This window comes from Oryzias latipes, chromosome 3, assembly GCF_053564925.1.
Source record: "Oryzias latipes strain Hd-rR chromosome 3, Olatipes_Hd-rR_3.1".
Taxonomy (NCBI): Eukaryota; Metazoa; Chordata; class Actinopteri; order Beloniformes; family Adrianichthyidae; genus Oryzias; species Oryzias latipes.
In genome coordinates this window covers 26,788,307-26,805,299 of record NC_136239.1, presented here as the reverse complement: position 1 = coordinate 26,805,299, position 16,993 = coordinate 26,788,307, and the positions used below count along the sequence as shown (strand labels likewise).

Sequence of the window (16,993 nt, the reverse complement as noted above, 5' to 3'; positions counted from 1 at the left end):
TGAATAACTCACTTTCAGCACAAGTTTATGAGCAATTTATTCCACAGTTCAAGCAACATGGTGGAAGCAACCATGTCCACAACAAGTTACTAAGCACTGTTTACAAATGAGTTAATTAGTCTCGTTTGTTTTTCACTGGTACAACTCCCAAAAACGCACAGTTTCTGCCTGACCGCAGGATGACATCGCCTTCAGAGCATTTTTAAAGTATAGGACATATAAAAGTAATTGACTCTTGACTCAGCTGGCATACCTTTGTCTCTATGACAGTCAAAGTCACAGTGGAACAGAAGTTTCCAGTGAGATCTGAAATAGAGGAACTCAATTCAGTTTTCCAAAAAGCCAACAAGATGTTTAATTAGTTTGCTCTTCAGGAACTTTCCTCAGCTTTAGAAAAGCAGAAAAGAAAGCAATATTCTTATTGAATTGAAACACCTGCTCATATGACGCAAGTCTAAGGAGTATTCCCTCAAAAATGCTACTACAGTGATGTTGCTGCTTTCTTGAATGGAAACGATGAGTCTTATCTGATTACAGAATCATCATTTCACAAGACAAGTATTCCACTGGGGCATCCTACAACACACCTCTTGACTTTTATGACTTCAAAAGATTTCTGCATGCTGAAGAAAAGCTCTGATAAAAAAGTCTGTAACTTTTGATGTGTCTCATTGAAAAGCATCTCCACATAAAAGATGAAGAAACATTTGCAGGTTATTATGAGCAGTCTTCTTTACCCACTCCGTCAGAAATGACCAGCAGACACTCCCCATTAGTGCAACAGATCAACAGAGTGGAAAGTCATTTTTTTACACAAAAAAGCGATTGTGCCCAGTGCTTCCTCGGCTGAATCCACTACTTTAACTGTTGGAAATGGCAGAGTGCTATTTTCAGCTTTGGCACGAAGCTAATGGCACTATAAACAAAGTGGAGAGCCACCAAGCCGTTGCCTCTTCAAAGCCATTCTTTTAAATCTAAAAATCCATTTACTGGCTTTGACAAGGTAAAATTCAATTCAGCAACATATGGCTCATCATGTCAACATCAAAAACTGGAAGACAGACAAGAACACAAGGTTGAAGTAATAAATTGAAATGATTCAACAGCTGTCACCAATGACCTATTTCCAGTTTATCCAAATGTTGGAGAGTATCCATCACTCATCAGTAACATTAGACTATGAAAAAAAGGGTTGGAATTTCACTTCTGATTTTCTCTGATCTGCTATTATGGTAAAAGTGCGGTCAGAAGTCGTCATTAACAATGCTGCTGTACCAGCTTGCCGTTAAGATGGATCTCTCTGTGTTTCTTACATGACTTTCTGACTCTTAGCCATTCGTTTATTTAGCACATGAATAGCATCATGACATAAGATAAGATAAAACAGAAAATAAACTACAACAATAACATTGAAAAGAACTGTAAAGTGTGGTTCTTGACCGGAGAAACGTAGCTTGCCATCTCTCGGTGGGTGGAGTATCCTTACCCCAGGTGGAGGAGTTTAAATATCTGGGGGTCCTGTTCACGAGTGAGGGAAGACCGGAGCGTGAGATTGACAGGCGAATCGGAGCGGTGTCCGTAGTTATGCGGTCGCTGTATTGGTCCGATGTGGTGTAGAGAGAGCTGAGCCGAAAAGCAACGCTCTCAATTTACCCGTCGATCTTCGTTCCAATACTCACCTATGGTCATGAGCTATGGGTCATGACCGAAAGAACGGGGTCCCGAATACAAGCGGCTGAAATGAGCTTCCTCCGTAGGGTGGCGGGGCGCTCCCTTAGAGATAGGGTGAGAAGCTCGGCCACCCGCGGAGAGCTCGGAGTTGAACCGCTTCTCCTCCACATCGAAAGGAGCCAGTTGAGGTGGCTCGGGCATCTAGTCCGGATGCCTCCTGGACGCCTCCCTGGAGAGGTGTTCCAGGCATGTCCCACTGGGCGGAGGCCCCGGGGAAGACCCAGGACCCGCTGGAGAGACTACGTCTCTCGGCTGGCCTGGGAACGCCTCGGGGTCCCCCCAGAGGAGCTGGAGGAAGTGGCTGGGGCGAGGGAAGTCTGGGCATCTCTGCTTAGACTGCTGCCCCTGCGACCCGGTCCCGGATAAGCGGAGGAAGATGGATGGATGGATGGATGTAAAGTGTGCAGGGAGTTGGAAGAAGCCATAAAGGCTTACATCTTCATACGATTCTTGCTTTTCTGTGAAACAGAACAGGCCCTCCCTGACCAGGGTTTAGTTTTACTGATCCTGCACGTGGCATTGCTGCAACTCTTTTAGCTCAAAGCAGAAACAAAAACAGATCTAAACAATTCCTACATCTTTTTTTTCCCATTTTTCCTCTCTTTTTTCCCTATTTTCTTCATCTTACCAATCATGCACAAAACCCACGGTCATGGAGTCATTTATTGTCTCTATTATCAGCTGAGACGTTGTTGACAAAACCGTCATGAAGCGAAGTTGTCTCTTTTAAAACCTTGTTCACATCTCCAGTGTTGGATTCTGCTTGTTTACAAGGGTTGACTGAAGCGTTTGTTCTTGCAGAGGCAGAAGTGGATGAGTTAACAGCTGCAACGTCTAAATTGGTTGTACTCACTTTCCCCAAAGAAAAGGAGGCCAGTCTGGCCCCCTCGCAGTCAGACAGCATTACTCTGTCTGCTGGGTCCACTGAGGGGGCATCTCAGGTATCTCCACTGACCCCTCAGCAGAACACCACAACAGCTTCTGCAAAGATTTCAACCATAGCAGCAGCTTCAACAGCAGCACACCATTCAACTACGATGCCTTCTCTAAGGGTCACAACCCAATCAACAACCACAACCACATCACAGCCTACACCAACGACCAGAAGAACAGCCCAAACCAGAACTCAGTCCAGCAGGAGAACATTCACACCGCCTATTTTAAGAACAAGCCCCCCAAGGGGGAGCACCACTATCTTCATCTCACCATTTACCACCACCACAGAAGCTCCACCACGGCAGTGCAACATCACAGAGAGAATGTGGGTGAAAACAGGTAAATGCCATTTTCTTGATGTTTAGAAAGAAAATTGCTCCTTGGATATTTTTGTCGGCTGCCTAACTTTTTGTTTGTCATAGTTGTTTCCATCTATGTGAGGAGAAACAGACTGGATAGCATTCAGAGGCAGAACTTACGAAGGGGGCTGAGTCAAGGTCTGAGGAAAGCTCTGAATGACACATCTGCCCAAGCACAGGTTAGATTGCAATTTCAATTTTTAATCAGAATAATCCTGTTTCTTTTTCTTCTGCTGTGCTTTTACTTACAGCCACGTTGTCTGTTATATGTTTTCATGTTTCATTCATGTATTTAAAGCTAGTAAAAATAGAGTTCTTATAAAATTGGTGCTTCTTATGTGCTATAAAACTCAGTATATTGAAAAATGTCATCAAACTAAACTGCATTTTACAGTATAAGTAGTCTTAACCCATCAAATGGCATATCTTTCTTTGTTTGGATGATATCTACTGAAACTTCCAAGGCACCCGCAGCGCTCACCCTCTATCTTAATCCACTGCTATGATTTCTTGATCCTGTGACATGACAAAGATTTAATCAGATGCTGTTACACTGTGATGGTTTTGGATGGAGGAGAACTTAAATAGGCCTAAAGAGCAGAGAGCCAGAGTATCTGAAATGGGTGTGTCAGAGATTTGTGGGTCAAAGAGGTTGAACACAAACAAACCACATGTCCCTGTTAAAAAAGCATTTTTTTTTGAGTCTTAGTCTGATAAATGTTGATTTAATTAAACTTGAATGAGCCTTTCCTTGGAAAATGAACAACGATTAACCAAATCCATAAATGGATTTTTTTCTTTACAAGTCATTTGTGTCTTTATTAGGGGAAAACTTTCCTTTGGGTTGTTTTAGTGTAAGAATTCATTATTTTATTGTTTAGTTTAAATCACTAGGTATGTTAAATCTATTTTTTATTTTCATGGCCAAACACATTTTAAATAGAAAAACAGATCAATATTTAATCTTGTAAATTTGTAAACTGATTTAAAATTGAATCATTTCAGTTTTTATTTTTGTTTTTACCCTGCCTTGGTCCTAATGTCCATTATCTTACATATTTTGATTTAATTTTCAAACCCAAATAAAAATGTGATAAAAATAATTTATGAGTACATATGTGTATAGTCCTTAAATTTGCTTTCAGCAGAAAGATGGATGTTTGTCTTTCTACCAAGGAGTTTCTTTTTTGCTATGTGAGAACATAAGGACTAATATAGAAATTGGGTTGATTCTCTGTGTCCCAGAAGGCAAGGCATGGTGTCACATATTTGAAGAACTGTGCTAACAGCAAAAAAAAGACATTAAGACTTAAGCAAAGATTAAAGTGGATTACGAGAGAAGCACGTGTTCACAATCAGTGTCGGCACAAATCATTGCACAGCACAACAATGGACTCTTCCATTTTATGTCAATAATGACAATAATTTTAGTTGGAAGGCTTTCTCAGCATTTTCCTAGCAAATCCTGTGCACAAATAATGTTTTTGTTTTTTATCTAGTCATTTGTGGAACATGTTGCTACGTCATAAGGAACTATCTCTGATTTTGAACCGATCACTAATCCAAATAATGCAGAATCACTTTTTTATGCAGCAACATGTCTGCACATACTCTGAATGGGTAAAAAATGATATCAGGTGCTGATGTAGGAGACTCTGGTGGGTTGCAGTTTGTGTGTGCGCAGTTTTGTAAATTGTCTTGTCGTGTTGTATTTCTTGTTGTTGAGGTATGTAAAGGCTGGAGTGTTTGCCCTACACATGCGAAGGTCAGAGCAGGTCTCATATTTTCCCTCTGCCTCTCTCTGCAGTCTTGAAGGGACTTTTGCTTCAGTCAGTGCGTATAAGTTTCCTTTTGTGGCCCTCCTTTATCCTCCAATGGAAAGTACGCTTTTGGCTGCGGAAACTGCCTCTGTGTTTAATTGTAGGTTCCGAATGGTTGGGAGGAGATGAATGTGTCATGTCGATGAAAAAAAAAAAGATAAGAATTAGACAGGAAGAAATGAACCATAAGATTTGAACATTAAAAACAGTAACAATCAACTAGATGTGTGGTTTGCACACAGATCATTTTACCCAAAGAAAACCTTTTGAATGCCACCTCTGACATCTGTTAACGTGCCGAAATTCCACCACACACTGAGTTAATAGGAGAGTTGGAAACAAAGTCTCTTAATGAGACCTTCACGTGGGTGAAACCCGAGAGGATGAGACGATAATAAAGGTCTTCATGGAGGAAGTAACAAGGCTGAATTGTGCTGAGATAACGCCATGATTTTGAGCCACTTCACAGCTTGCAGTTTTTCCAGCCTTTGCTATCGCAGGCTTTTGCCTGGGTTTATGTAACAGATCCTAATGGTTTTGCGTCTCCTGCAGAGACAGCTAGATCTGATGTCGTTCTTTTTTCAGTCTAGAGGTCAGTTAAGTCAGTCTTGTTAGGAATGACATAAGTTCCATTGTCAGAACACACAGAGCAGAACGCATCAAGGAGATTGTGATACTTGACCTCATCCCTTAAGACCTCTCTGTCCAAGAATCCTCTTTGTAACACTTTTTTGACATATTATTTTCCCTTTCTCCCTTTTAAAACATATATTTTTCCTCACTGTTTCCTTCAGTATTCCACTGTTCCCCATTGATGTATTTTGGCTAATTTTTGTTACAATGATTTTAGATCAATTTAGTTGGATCAGTAGGCTAACAATGTCCAATCCCATGAAGATGAAGCCGTCACGTTGCTCAATATACCTTTTGGTCCCACATGGTTTATAAAATATATGTTTTGTAGTAAAATTTTCATGAAACTCACAACATCAGTGCTTGGAAAAGTGTTCAAAGAGGCTGCTTATAATAACTCATGTAAATAAAGGTATAGATCTATGTTTTTGTCTGCCATTTCTTGGTTCTTTCATTCTTTGTGACAGTGGCTCAGGAGTTTGAGCAGGTCGTCCAATGATTGAAGGGTCCCCGCTCCCCCCAGTCAACTGTCATTGTGTCTTTGGGCAAGACACTGGTGTGTGAATGCGTATGAATGTCCCGGTGATGGTCAGAAGGACCGTAGGCGCGAACTGGCAGCCACGCCTCTACCATCACCAAGTATGAATGAGGAGTGAATGAATAATGGACACATTGTAAGTGCTTTGGGTGTCTGAAAAAGCACAGATAAATCTAATCCATTATTATTATTATTATTTGTGACAGATGTATCCCATTATTATGGATTTGGGGTAGCATTACTGTAAATAGTTGGCAAATCAAATACCAGTCAGCTTGAATGGGAGTTTCTCCTAAACTTTGCCTTTCATGAATGTAGTTTATGATGTTTGATGCATTTACAGAATTACTTCTGAGAAAAGTCTTTTTTCCCCCCTCTCATTTCTCAGGTGGAGACTGTTTTTGGGTCTCCCAACATGACTGTGGCTTACCACGTCACTGGAGGAGATATAGTTTATCCTCCTTCTGTAGTGATGGAAGGCTTGAAATCTTATGGCCGTGACAAGCTGATTGCAGACTTGCGACAGTACCTCCCCATGGTAACAGCCCTGCCCCTCCCTGTTGGATTGTGGAGACAGAGCCCTGCCACTGGCTTCCAGCTGAAAACAGGTCAGCCGGTGCTCAGTCAGGATGAAAACAAATAAATAAGTCACAAATCAGGCTGCGACTTTCATTATTTGTTACTGTTGTGACTGTGCCCGACTAAGGAGAGTGTAAAATTTTAGTGTCACTTTATAAGAAACTGGAAAAAAACATGAATTGTACATTCATCAATTGATTCAACTACACCACTGCTTGCTCATCTCACTCTTACCCCCATTATTTAATGAATGGTCATGGGGTTAAACCATTTTTATGGATCTTATTACTTAGAATGTGTTTTTGAATTAGCTTCTGTTTGTTATGTACTTAATTTGTAGATCACTTTTTTTAAAGCATCTACTAAATGATTAAATATTGATGTAGACTGAAAGATTGGAGCATCAAGAAAAGTCTGCCAGTATTTTTTTTAAACTAATTTGCAGGTCTTTGACTGTTTGTGTTACAGTTTTGCAGTTTGTTGGTTCGGGTGATAACCCTCGATCCTGTCGCTTCTCTCAAATGATGGAGCAGAGGCTGGAGAAGGTGTTTTCTGAGGCTCAGACCAAAATGTTCAATGGTAAAAGCAAACTCTCAGTTCAGGTAATGTGGTGAAACACTTTCGCTTCAATTGATGCTTACATGGCTATTTCTAATTAAAACACTGCATATTTGACAGAACTATAGCTTAAATTGCCCTAATTGGGAAATGTAAAGTTAAACAGTTTTGCCTTTCTTTGACATTCTTGGTAACAGGTTCCTAAATTAACATGAGAGTCTGAAACAGATGTAAATTGTGTGCAGTGTTTGTTAAATTGTGCTGCAGTGTTTGTGGAGGTGTGCCCTTTCTAAGAGCTTTTCTGAGATGAAAACTAATTACACCAGAGAAGCAATGATTGTATTATTTCAATAAGCTGCCACATTAAAGGGAAGCTTATTTTAAAGCCTAACTGATATGGTTATGCATGCATGTGAAAACTATGCAGCAATAATTTGGTCAGAGTACCAAGCGTTTTAGTCTTTTTCCATGCGTGTCTTGCTCTCTTCCTCTTTCTGAACCAAACACTTTTCCTCTTTCAGATGATGAGTGTCTCTCAGGCAGCAGGATCTCCTGCTGTGTCATTGGTCTATGCTATAAGGAATGGGACTGTTCATCTCAACGGGACTGTTGCCTCTTATCTTCTTGGTCAGCTGTCAGCTGAGCTGGTGGGCTACTTCCTTTTCTATCCGCCACTCATCATTGCTGAACGTAAGTTGCATTTTATTTTGAAGAAAAAGACACAGATCAGGCAATTATCATTAAGACATCTACACCAGTGTACTGATAACTAATTTTTGACAAATATGACCTGGATCAACTGCCAATATATCAGTTTTTTTTTTGTTTCATTCACAATTTAATCAGATTTCTACAGTGGCGCTGAAAAGGTAAATCACACCAAAAATTCACTTGATTCGAAAACATATCAAAGATCACAACGACAATCAAAAAAGGAAAACAATTAATAAAAAAACACTACATTTTAGATATCAAAACCAGAAAACACAATTAAAATGTGAAACAAATTACATCCCCTTAGTACAAACCCCCCTTTCTCCTCAAAATATACATTCCAACATAAACACACACACATGCACAGACACGCCCTCACAAATACACGCATTTCACAAGGAAGGTGGGACGTAGGACCATCTGTCCCCTACCCCATCCCTGGTAGGGGGTACTGGGCCCTTGGCAACGGTGGCCGTGTTTGGGTGCTGGCTTCCTGGACCCGGCGGCCCTCTCTCCACGCAGGGAGAGGGATCCCTGAGCTTTCTGGCAAGACCAAGAGCCGGGGATCACATCCCGCCTGAGCTGGGGGGTGTCCGTGTCCCTGTGGTGTGGGTTCTGGTCCTTGCCCCTGAGCGCTGGGCCTCGCCAAATTTCCAACTGTGGGCGAGCCTGGTCGGGCCACGTTTACAACACCTCTTGTGGACCCCCTCTTCTCCTGGGTGCCCTCCTCCTGGGCGGGGGCGGCTGGCCCCTGCCTTGCTCCTTCCTGGACCGACCGTGGGCCGTGGGGGTGGCTGCCTGGAGCGCGGGGCGGGTCTCCCTTAGGGGGTCCTGGCTCGTACCTGGTGTATGGGCGGGGGGATTCCCAGAACTCCTGGGTGATGATGAGGTGCTCGTCTGGGGCTGTGGGCACTCTTCTGGGGCAGGGCCCTGCGTTGGGCCCTCCCTGCGTGGCGGGGTGGGCTGCTCTCCTGCTTGAGCTGGAGCTGCATTCTCTGCCCCCTTATGCCTCCCTTCTCTCTGGCTCTGGGGGCCCCGCGGCGGTCCTGATGGCCCTGGCCTGGGTGGCGGATGTGATCACCCGGGGGCGGTTGCTCTCCATCTGCTGGCGTGTGGGCATTGGGGGGTTCTGGCTGCTGCAGCTGCTGCGGCGGGGGTCTTGGTGTGGGGATGGCTGGGAACTCTCCCTCCTTCTTTACACATTCCACCATCCATTTTAGAAGAACATAAACACTCACCTGAGCATAGGTGTTAGCTCACCTTTGCACTAATATTTTGCGTGATTGAATGAAATATTTCACACTAGTTGGTTTGAATGCATAAGTATGCGTGTGTGAACGATATTTGTATTGTGTACATGTTGACATGTGGACATTTTTGGAACTAACAGGTATGTTTATAAAATTTGAGTGTGTGTGTGGACAGGCCCCGCCCCTTCTAGATTTGTATTACATCTGAACCTGACCGTAATGATAACCATCCAGCAATGTGTTGCTTTATACTGCTTCATGTTCCCCCCCCCCCCCCCCCCCCAGAATCACCCTCCTATCCCCCCTCTTTAACATCCCTCTCTTTTCTTCCCTCCTTTCCTTTTCCGTCCAGTCCAACACAAAAGATTTTCAAATATGATTAAAATGAATAAAGTTTGGCCTCGATTACAAAACGGGTTTATTCAGACATACCTCTGGTTTGTCTGAAGATTAATAACCCCTGTTGTTAAAGCAAAATATTTCCAACACAACAGGCCTTCAGCTCTCATCTGTCTGCCCAGTATTTGGACAGGACAAGTAAAAAAAAAAAAAAGTGAAACAAAATAAAAATTTAACGTTTCAAAAAACAAAAGTAATTTTCAGGAATTGTTGATGTTCATGTTTTTTAAATGTGTCTTCAATGTCTGCATACTATTAAAAACTTTATGATTAGTACAGAGCATATCCAGTATAGCTTCATCCCAAATAACATTGTGGTTTCTTACTGTGTTTCATTCTATAACATTTCATTTTGATTTTCTGGAAATTACTTTTGTTTTCATGAAACATTACATTTTTTACAAAAACTGGAAAAGGTAGGTACTATGGGAGATTGCTGATTGGATGATAATAACATGCTGGATATGCTCCAGAATCACAATTTTTGGCTCTGAAAACCAAAAAAATTATCATTAAAATTGGGTATGTCAATAAAGATGCAGTTGTGCAGTCTACCATGTGTGGACGGTACTTCTTGATTTTTTTTTTTTCATAAGCAAACCCGTGTATCAACTAAAATGGAGTCTAATCTGGATGAGAACAATGTTTTTTTAAGATTGTGGTCACTTTGGCAAAACTGATCTTTGACCAAGTAAAAAAAAATGCTTGCTGTCATAACAGAATTGATACAGCAGTTGAGAATCCAGCCATCACTGTCCTGGTAATACCCCGTGGCAGATTGCATTATTAAGAAAATTCATTTGGCTGCTGGCAACAGCTAAGGTTCAAAGCATTTTTCTCCATCTGTAGACTGCTCTCTTGAACATGGTACATTACAATTACCCTGAGGCTGCTTTATCAAATTTGACTCAAATATGTGCTTGATCTCTAACATGAGCTGACTAGAAAAGTTGTTTCGGCCCACAGCTGAAGAAATCCAACTGTATTATATATGTCAGTTGGTCAGTACTCTGCGATAGACTGGCGACCTGTCCAGGGTGTCCCCTGCCTTTGCCCTCAATTGGCCGAGATAGGCTCCAGCAGCCCCGTGACCCCGAAAGGGACAAACCGGCTTACAAGATGAATGAATGAATGAATGAATGAGTTAGTTAGTAGTGTCTCTAACACAGTTGGGAATTGTATACCTCTGTTTTTGAAATGTGTGCAAAGACCAACTGTTTTAGGACTTCTGGTTCTCCTGCTGTGGCATCTTATTTTAAAAATAGTGTAACAACATGACTTACATTTCTTTTTGTTATGTAAGATTCATCATTATTTCACTGATATTCACAGATTTAAGGACTGTTTATATGTGCAGCAGAGGGATAAACTTGAACTAAGATCTATTGTCTATTATGGATTAGTAGTGAGAAGCAGTCTATTCTCTAGACTTCTATTGTTTAGTTTTGATGATCAGGTTGGCCCTGATAAAACAATAAAATGCAATATTTTACCAACAATAACAGATTTTTACTCGTTTCCTTTTTAAACTAAAGTCTAAAGTTTAATAAATCATTTTTTAACAAATCAATTTAAAAATGAATATCGTGAATATTTTAGTATAACAAAAAATGACGATATAAAAAGTTCAAAAAGAGGCTTGGTTAAAACGTAATTTCTTAGTGAGTTCAAGCCCCTTTTTTTAATTCAGTCCAAACTTAAATTGCTACAAACAGTATTTTATTTCAATGAAAAACCATACATTGAAAGCAATTAGTTATGGAAATAAATTAAATGAATCTAGTCAACGCCCTTATGTTGTTGTTCACCTTTTGACATATCACTATCTATGATTATATCACCCTTTATAACTGCTTTGTATTTTTTAAAATAGATTTACTATTTTAATGTGTTCCCTGGAGTTATTCTATATCTAAACTCCTGGAGAAACAGTGACGTTTATTGTTTGTTCTCACAGCTGGTTTCACAATCATATTTAATCCTCTCAGACTGTATTTATTATCTCTTAAGTTATTTGAGAAAAAGATGTAATCAAAAGTTATTAGTTAGCTTTATCAGTTAGTTACCTTTATCAGGTCTAGGTTAATGTGTGGAAGTTTAGTCAAAAATCCAAACAAAACAAAGCATATAGGATGTATTTATACATATTGAAGATCAGCTTTGCCAGGAATTATGATGACCAAAGTTTATGTCAATAAAACAACTCTTGTTTGGATCATCTTGTTAAATTCAAGTATGGTTTTACACAATTGGAAAAACAGAGAAGGATGAAAGAACCTGCCTCTGCCCTGCAGCCTGCTTGAGTAGTCGTTGTCTGGGTAGCCGTTGCATCATCAGGCCAAGTTTAGTTCATGTGTATTATTAAATCAAGATCCCAAACTGAAAAACAATTCAAATCACAGTTCTTTCCTTGAAATCAAAAAGGGTCATGACCTATGAGGTTAGCGGCAACATCCACCTGCTTAAGAGCTCATCAGGAAGTCTGACCACTTCTCTTACATAATGTACTAATATGATGCAAGTTGATTAGGAGAAATCTAGTTAGCATTATGGTGAAACAAGCAGGGATGTTTGCATCGGAAAGCACTTGTCTCTGCAAAATAACATAGATTTAAAAAAATAATGATATTTGTGCCAAAGGTGTTTCTACAAAAATAATTTATTAGGTGTACTCATTATTTCAGACAAGCTTCAGAATTTAGTTTTGTTTATGTTCAATAAATGATGACACTGCAATATGTCAAGCTTCTGTACAGCTAAGCTTGTATTTTCCTAATTTATGAGACCTCAGGGTTGTGTTGCAAATATTTTCAGAGGATGTTTTAATTAACCAGGACAACCAGTTTTAACAAAAGATGTGATGCTTAAAGCTAAAAATAAATGACTTTATGGGTTTGCCCAAATTGATTTGATAGGCACATGACTTTAAACAAAGAACAAAAAAAAAACTGCTAAACCAGTTAGAGGACTTAGTGAAAATGCTTTACTTTTGAACCAGAATGCTTTTGTTGTGGTAACATTTTAGTTGTAATGTCTGACTTTCTTGCAAGAACAGAAAGAATAGTCCTGCAAGAAAAGTAAAAGGAGAGCCTAAGCTGAAGAGCAGTTACTTGTAGAACAATGAATGAGTTCTTTGAGGTTGAGCTAAACACAACCGTGCACAAGCTGAGGACTTCATGAGTGTGAAAACAAATGTATCTTCCCTAACAATCAGGAGAATAGTGCTTGTTTATTTCCTTAATTTGCAAGATGCTGAAGTCAAAGTTTGTATATTCATCTTCCAATTTAAACTTGTTTTTTAGTTATATGGTATTGGACTCAAATTTTGACCTCAATTTCTACAGCCACTTTTAAAAAGTAAAGATGTGTGCTTACTTGACAAATTTACAAGATATTACCAGTTTACCCAGGTGGGATAATGATACTAAGAGGGGATCTCCAATCTTCTGGACTGAAGAATATGGACAGTTAGAGCAAAAAGTTCTGAAACATGATTAAAAATGGAAAGATTTAGCCTTGCAGACTCACTATAAAAGCTGGTTGCATTTCATATGTGCATATTCAGGAACATTTAAATTTGCAAAGCTGGTTCACTTAATTCTTGTCCGTAAAAGTCTGAGCTGCTGAACTGAAGCAAAGAATCACAGAGGCCAGGTTGTTTTAAAGTCAGGAATAAATACATTTACATTCGTTAGCCTTAATTTGTGCCCACTTTCTACTGTAATTGAATTTTCTCGAAAAATTGTATCACCTGAAAGCAGGATTTTTTTTAATTTATGTTTTGCTAAACAGGAACAAAGAGGAAAGGAAAACCTTCTGTAGTAAAAGTAGAAGTTAGGCTAACAGTGAACTGTTTGTCCTGTAACCTCACTGGTGATATTACACCTACAGGAGGTGTGAGCATATGGTAACAGTGGCTCCATTCCCAATTTAAACCCAGTTATTACAGTAAAAAAACAACAGTAGATATGCACCAACCACCCCAGGTTTTGGTCTGGCAAAGAAACGCTGGGATGTCACACCACTTGGAGAGCCAATTTGCATCTTTGTAGCTCCTGTGGCACCAATGATGGCTGAAACTCTGTGTTCAGCTCTTTTCCTCTTCCAGCACTCTCCACTTTTTTTTTCTCTTAGATGTAAAATGAATGTTGGGTAAATTTACAGCCAACGACTGAAACATAAAAACATAAAAACATAAAAACATAAAAAGCCTGCGTGGCTGTAAAACGAAAATATTGTTTTAATATAGCTTTTTGTTGAAGAATTTGGTCGTTCTCTTTCATTTCTTGTAATTTCAAGCAAATGCCCTTCCAGTTCTCATGATAACTTGCTGCTTTTGCTGTCTTTCCTGAAGCTGCACACCAACTAGAACATTCCATCATTCATACTCCACACCCATCTCCCCGGTCGCACCCAAGAGTGCAGTTCTCCAAGCCGGTTTCCACAGAACACCGATAAAGCATTCCCCCGATCTGCTGCACCAGTCTCCAGCACAAGGGCTTATTCAGGCAGCAAATAGATGAGAAGGAATAGTCAACCAGAGCTCTGTTATGTTCAGTTATAATGTGGCTTTAATGTGAGATGTCTAACACAGAAAAATTTAACCAACCTACAGACTGTTTGGCTCTTTCTAAATATCTGTGAGCAATTATAACAATTGTTTTTTACAAGAAACAATATCTGGCAGTCAAATCCATCACGAAGAGATACGTTATTTATAAATAAATTGTAACCATCAGATGAGAGGCTTGATGTCTATTTTAACAGTTTTTTTTTCCTTTTTGCAGCACTTGAATATCATAATTTGAACACATCCATAGCAACCAGAGACTTCTGGGTGGTCACAGGTGGGAGTGCCATTTCTCCAATTTCTTTACCAACTGTTTAAAAAAATGTTGTCATTGGTGTTGGAAATTGTGGTCACAATGTTACAGAATTGATGCATTGACAGAAAGAAAGAGGTTTTGTTTAAATGGCTCCCTTGCTACAGTGATATATTGCTGGTGTGTACACATCAAACAAGTGGTGAAATGCGAGCACTTCTCTTTTTATTACTACATGGATCAAAATATATGTGAGCAGGATGTGTTTGACAGAAAAAGTCCTGCAAACTGAATCACTATTTATGGAAAGTTGAATATGTTTGCTCATGTTTTACAATCTTATCGGTCTTCTTTCACACAAACACTTTAGGTGTGTAGGAGTGTTTAACTGCATTTCCTCTACAGGGTGCATGGATTGCTGCAGATTCTCAGATGGAGCAATAAATCAATGGTGTTCAACTGTACAGCAATGTAGATGAGTCTTTCAGACGGATTCTGTTGCTCCTAAGCCCTCAAATGTGACAGCAGAAATTCAAAATTCTTAATTTCTGGGATAATCTGGCTGTATTTTGTAACTTATTCTATTTATCGCTTTTACTAAACAAAATTTCTGGAGCAGCCATGTGATGGAGAGTTTTTGTTCCATCGTCTTTTACAGATGATAAAGTCCTGTTGCCTGAATTGCAGACATCGAGGATGTTTGTCGATACCATGCAGCTAGAATAAAAGTTAAAACTTTTAAGTCTGATGATATAATTCTTGATGGGAAAAAAACTTGGTAAGAGGAAGGCCAGTGCCAGGAAGAGTTTAAAAATCTCAAGTTCTTGTTTATGAATTTGAGTCTAACACAGTCTGAGATCACCTGCAGGACTAAAGCATCTGCTGGGACACCAAGATGTGTCATTTTGTCTTGTAGCCTTCAGACGTCATCTTAATCCAAACATAATATCCCAGTCTGGGTATCCCTTAAAGAACAAGATGATTAATATTAGAGGCTAGCATAACTTTATTTCCTCACATAAAAGGTTTGAATGATGAACTTGGTATAGAGCTGTTACTCCTGTAATCAACTGAAACCAGTTGAGTTGCTTTAAGCATGAGATTTGATGTGCTTTGGCCATATCCCTTCGACAAAAAAAACAAAAAAAAAATATGTAGACTAGCCAGAAGTATTAAATCTTTACATTTACAATTATGATTCTGAAAACAGAAATAAGAAACAAAAACTGTATCTTATTGATTTTCTTCTCATATTGTAAAACAAGTTGGAATGCAAATTTACATATTTTCTCTTTATTTGCAACTTTATGTCACCTTTGACAGTTCTGACTTATTATCTTTTCATCAACATATCTGCAGTGATACAGGATGTTGATAATGTCAGCCTGGAGGGACACTACCAAAGCTTTGCTAGTCTGATGGAGCAGCGACTAGCAGAGCTGTTCATTTTGGCGAGTCAACAGGGCACGCGCTTCAAACGAGCCACTACTGTAGGCAGCTACACAGTCCAGGTATCAAACTGGCATGGATGAGCCTATAAACTGTTTACTGTATAAGTAATTCTATATTTGTCCTAATTCTAAACCCTTTTTGTAGCCTAACATTGCATGACAACCAATCCTGTGAGGTGTGACATGCAAAAAAAATAAAGACCTTGTCATTTCCAACTAGATGGTGAGCATCCACAGAGGTTCTGGGCAAAAGAATCCTGCAGAGATGACCTACTACGTTCAACACAATGGCATCCCCTTACTGGGCACTACAGCTGCAAAGGTCTTGAACACAGTGGATTCTCAAACCATGGCTCTCACCCTTGGCTACTTCGTCCAGCTGCAGGCAGAGCGTATGTCCATCTTTCTGCTTATTTTTTAGGAAGGGTCAGATGGTCAGTAAAGTGCATGTCTCACCGTCCGTTTTGGGAGTAAAGCTAGAGTTGGGATGAGGGTCAATTTAGAAAAAGGTAGCTGTGTAATCTCTGTGAAGTGTCAAGTACTGCAAACTGGAGGCAGTGCAGTACTTGTGCTTAGAGGCACAGGAAAGGGGAGAAAGGGTGAACACATGCATCACTCTCTTCTGGATCATTGCCTACGAAAGCTGATTCAGGCCTGCTATACAGCAAGCTGAGCTGTGTCACTTAGTGTGGGTGTGACGAATGCTACATGATTCAGTCGTGAAAGCGGGCTGTCTGTCATAATTCCAGTGAAGCTGCCAGTAGATCGTCTTTTAGCGTCTAGACTCTGCTTCATCCCAGAAAATGGAAAGACGGTGAAACAGAACTATTTGTGTTTTATCTTCCAGCTGTGGTTAAGAACCCGCCTAATAACCTTTGGATATTAGCCGCAGTGCTGGCTCCGATCTCAGTGGTATTACTTATTATAATCATCATCACAGCCGTGCTATGCAGAAAGAATAAGAATGACTTTAAAGCTGATGCCATCGGCAACCTCAATCCTCGAGCCAAGGTACCTGTCTCCTGCTTTGTCTTTCTAAAATTGCTTTGAAAAGATGTGAAATCATCTTTTTTCATGTTTGGTAAATTTGACCATTTGTTATGTTTTAATAATTGATTTGACAAATCACAGACCACATAAACAGGGAAAAATTATAAAGAGAGTAACAGATGATGGAAAATATATTCTTTTGCAGAAGTGTT

The 16,993-nt window shown here is 39.9% G+C and overlaps 1 protein-coding gene across 1 annotated transcript in view; it reads left to right on the top strand.

Annotated features, from left to right (window-relative positions):
* Positions 1-16,993, top strand: part of kiaa1549lb (KIAA1549-like b) — a 66,854-nt gene that overhangs the window by 30,715 nt on the left and 19,146 nt on the right. The window contains exons 3-11 of the mRNA XM_023953517.2: positions 2,533-3,006; positions 3,090-3,205; positions 6,406-6,625; positions 7,065-7,198; positions 7,676-7,844; positions 14,305-14,364; positions 15,700-15,851; positions 16,012-16,183; positions 16,639-16,802. Of these exons, the coding sequence (XP_023809285.1) occupies positions 2,533-3,006; positions 3,090-3,205; positions 6,406-6,625; positions 7,065-7,198; positions 7,676-7,844; positions 14,305-14,364; positions 15,700-15,851; positions 16,012-16,183; positions 16,639-16,802 (1,661 nt within the window). The remainder of the gene's footprint in view (positions 1-2,532; positions 3,007-3,089; positions 3,206-6,405; positions 6,626-7,064; positions 7,199-7,675; positions 7,845-14,304; positions 14,365-15,699; positions 15,852-16,011; positions 16,184-16,638; positions 16,803-16,993) is intronic.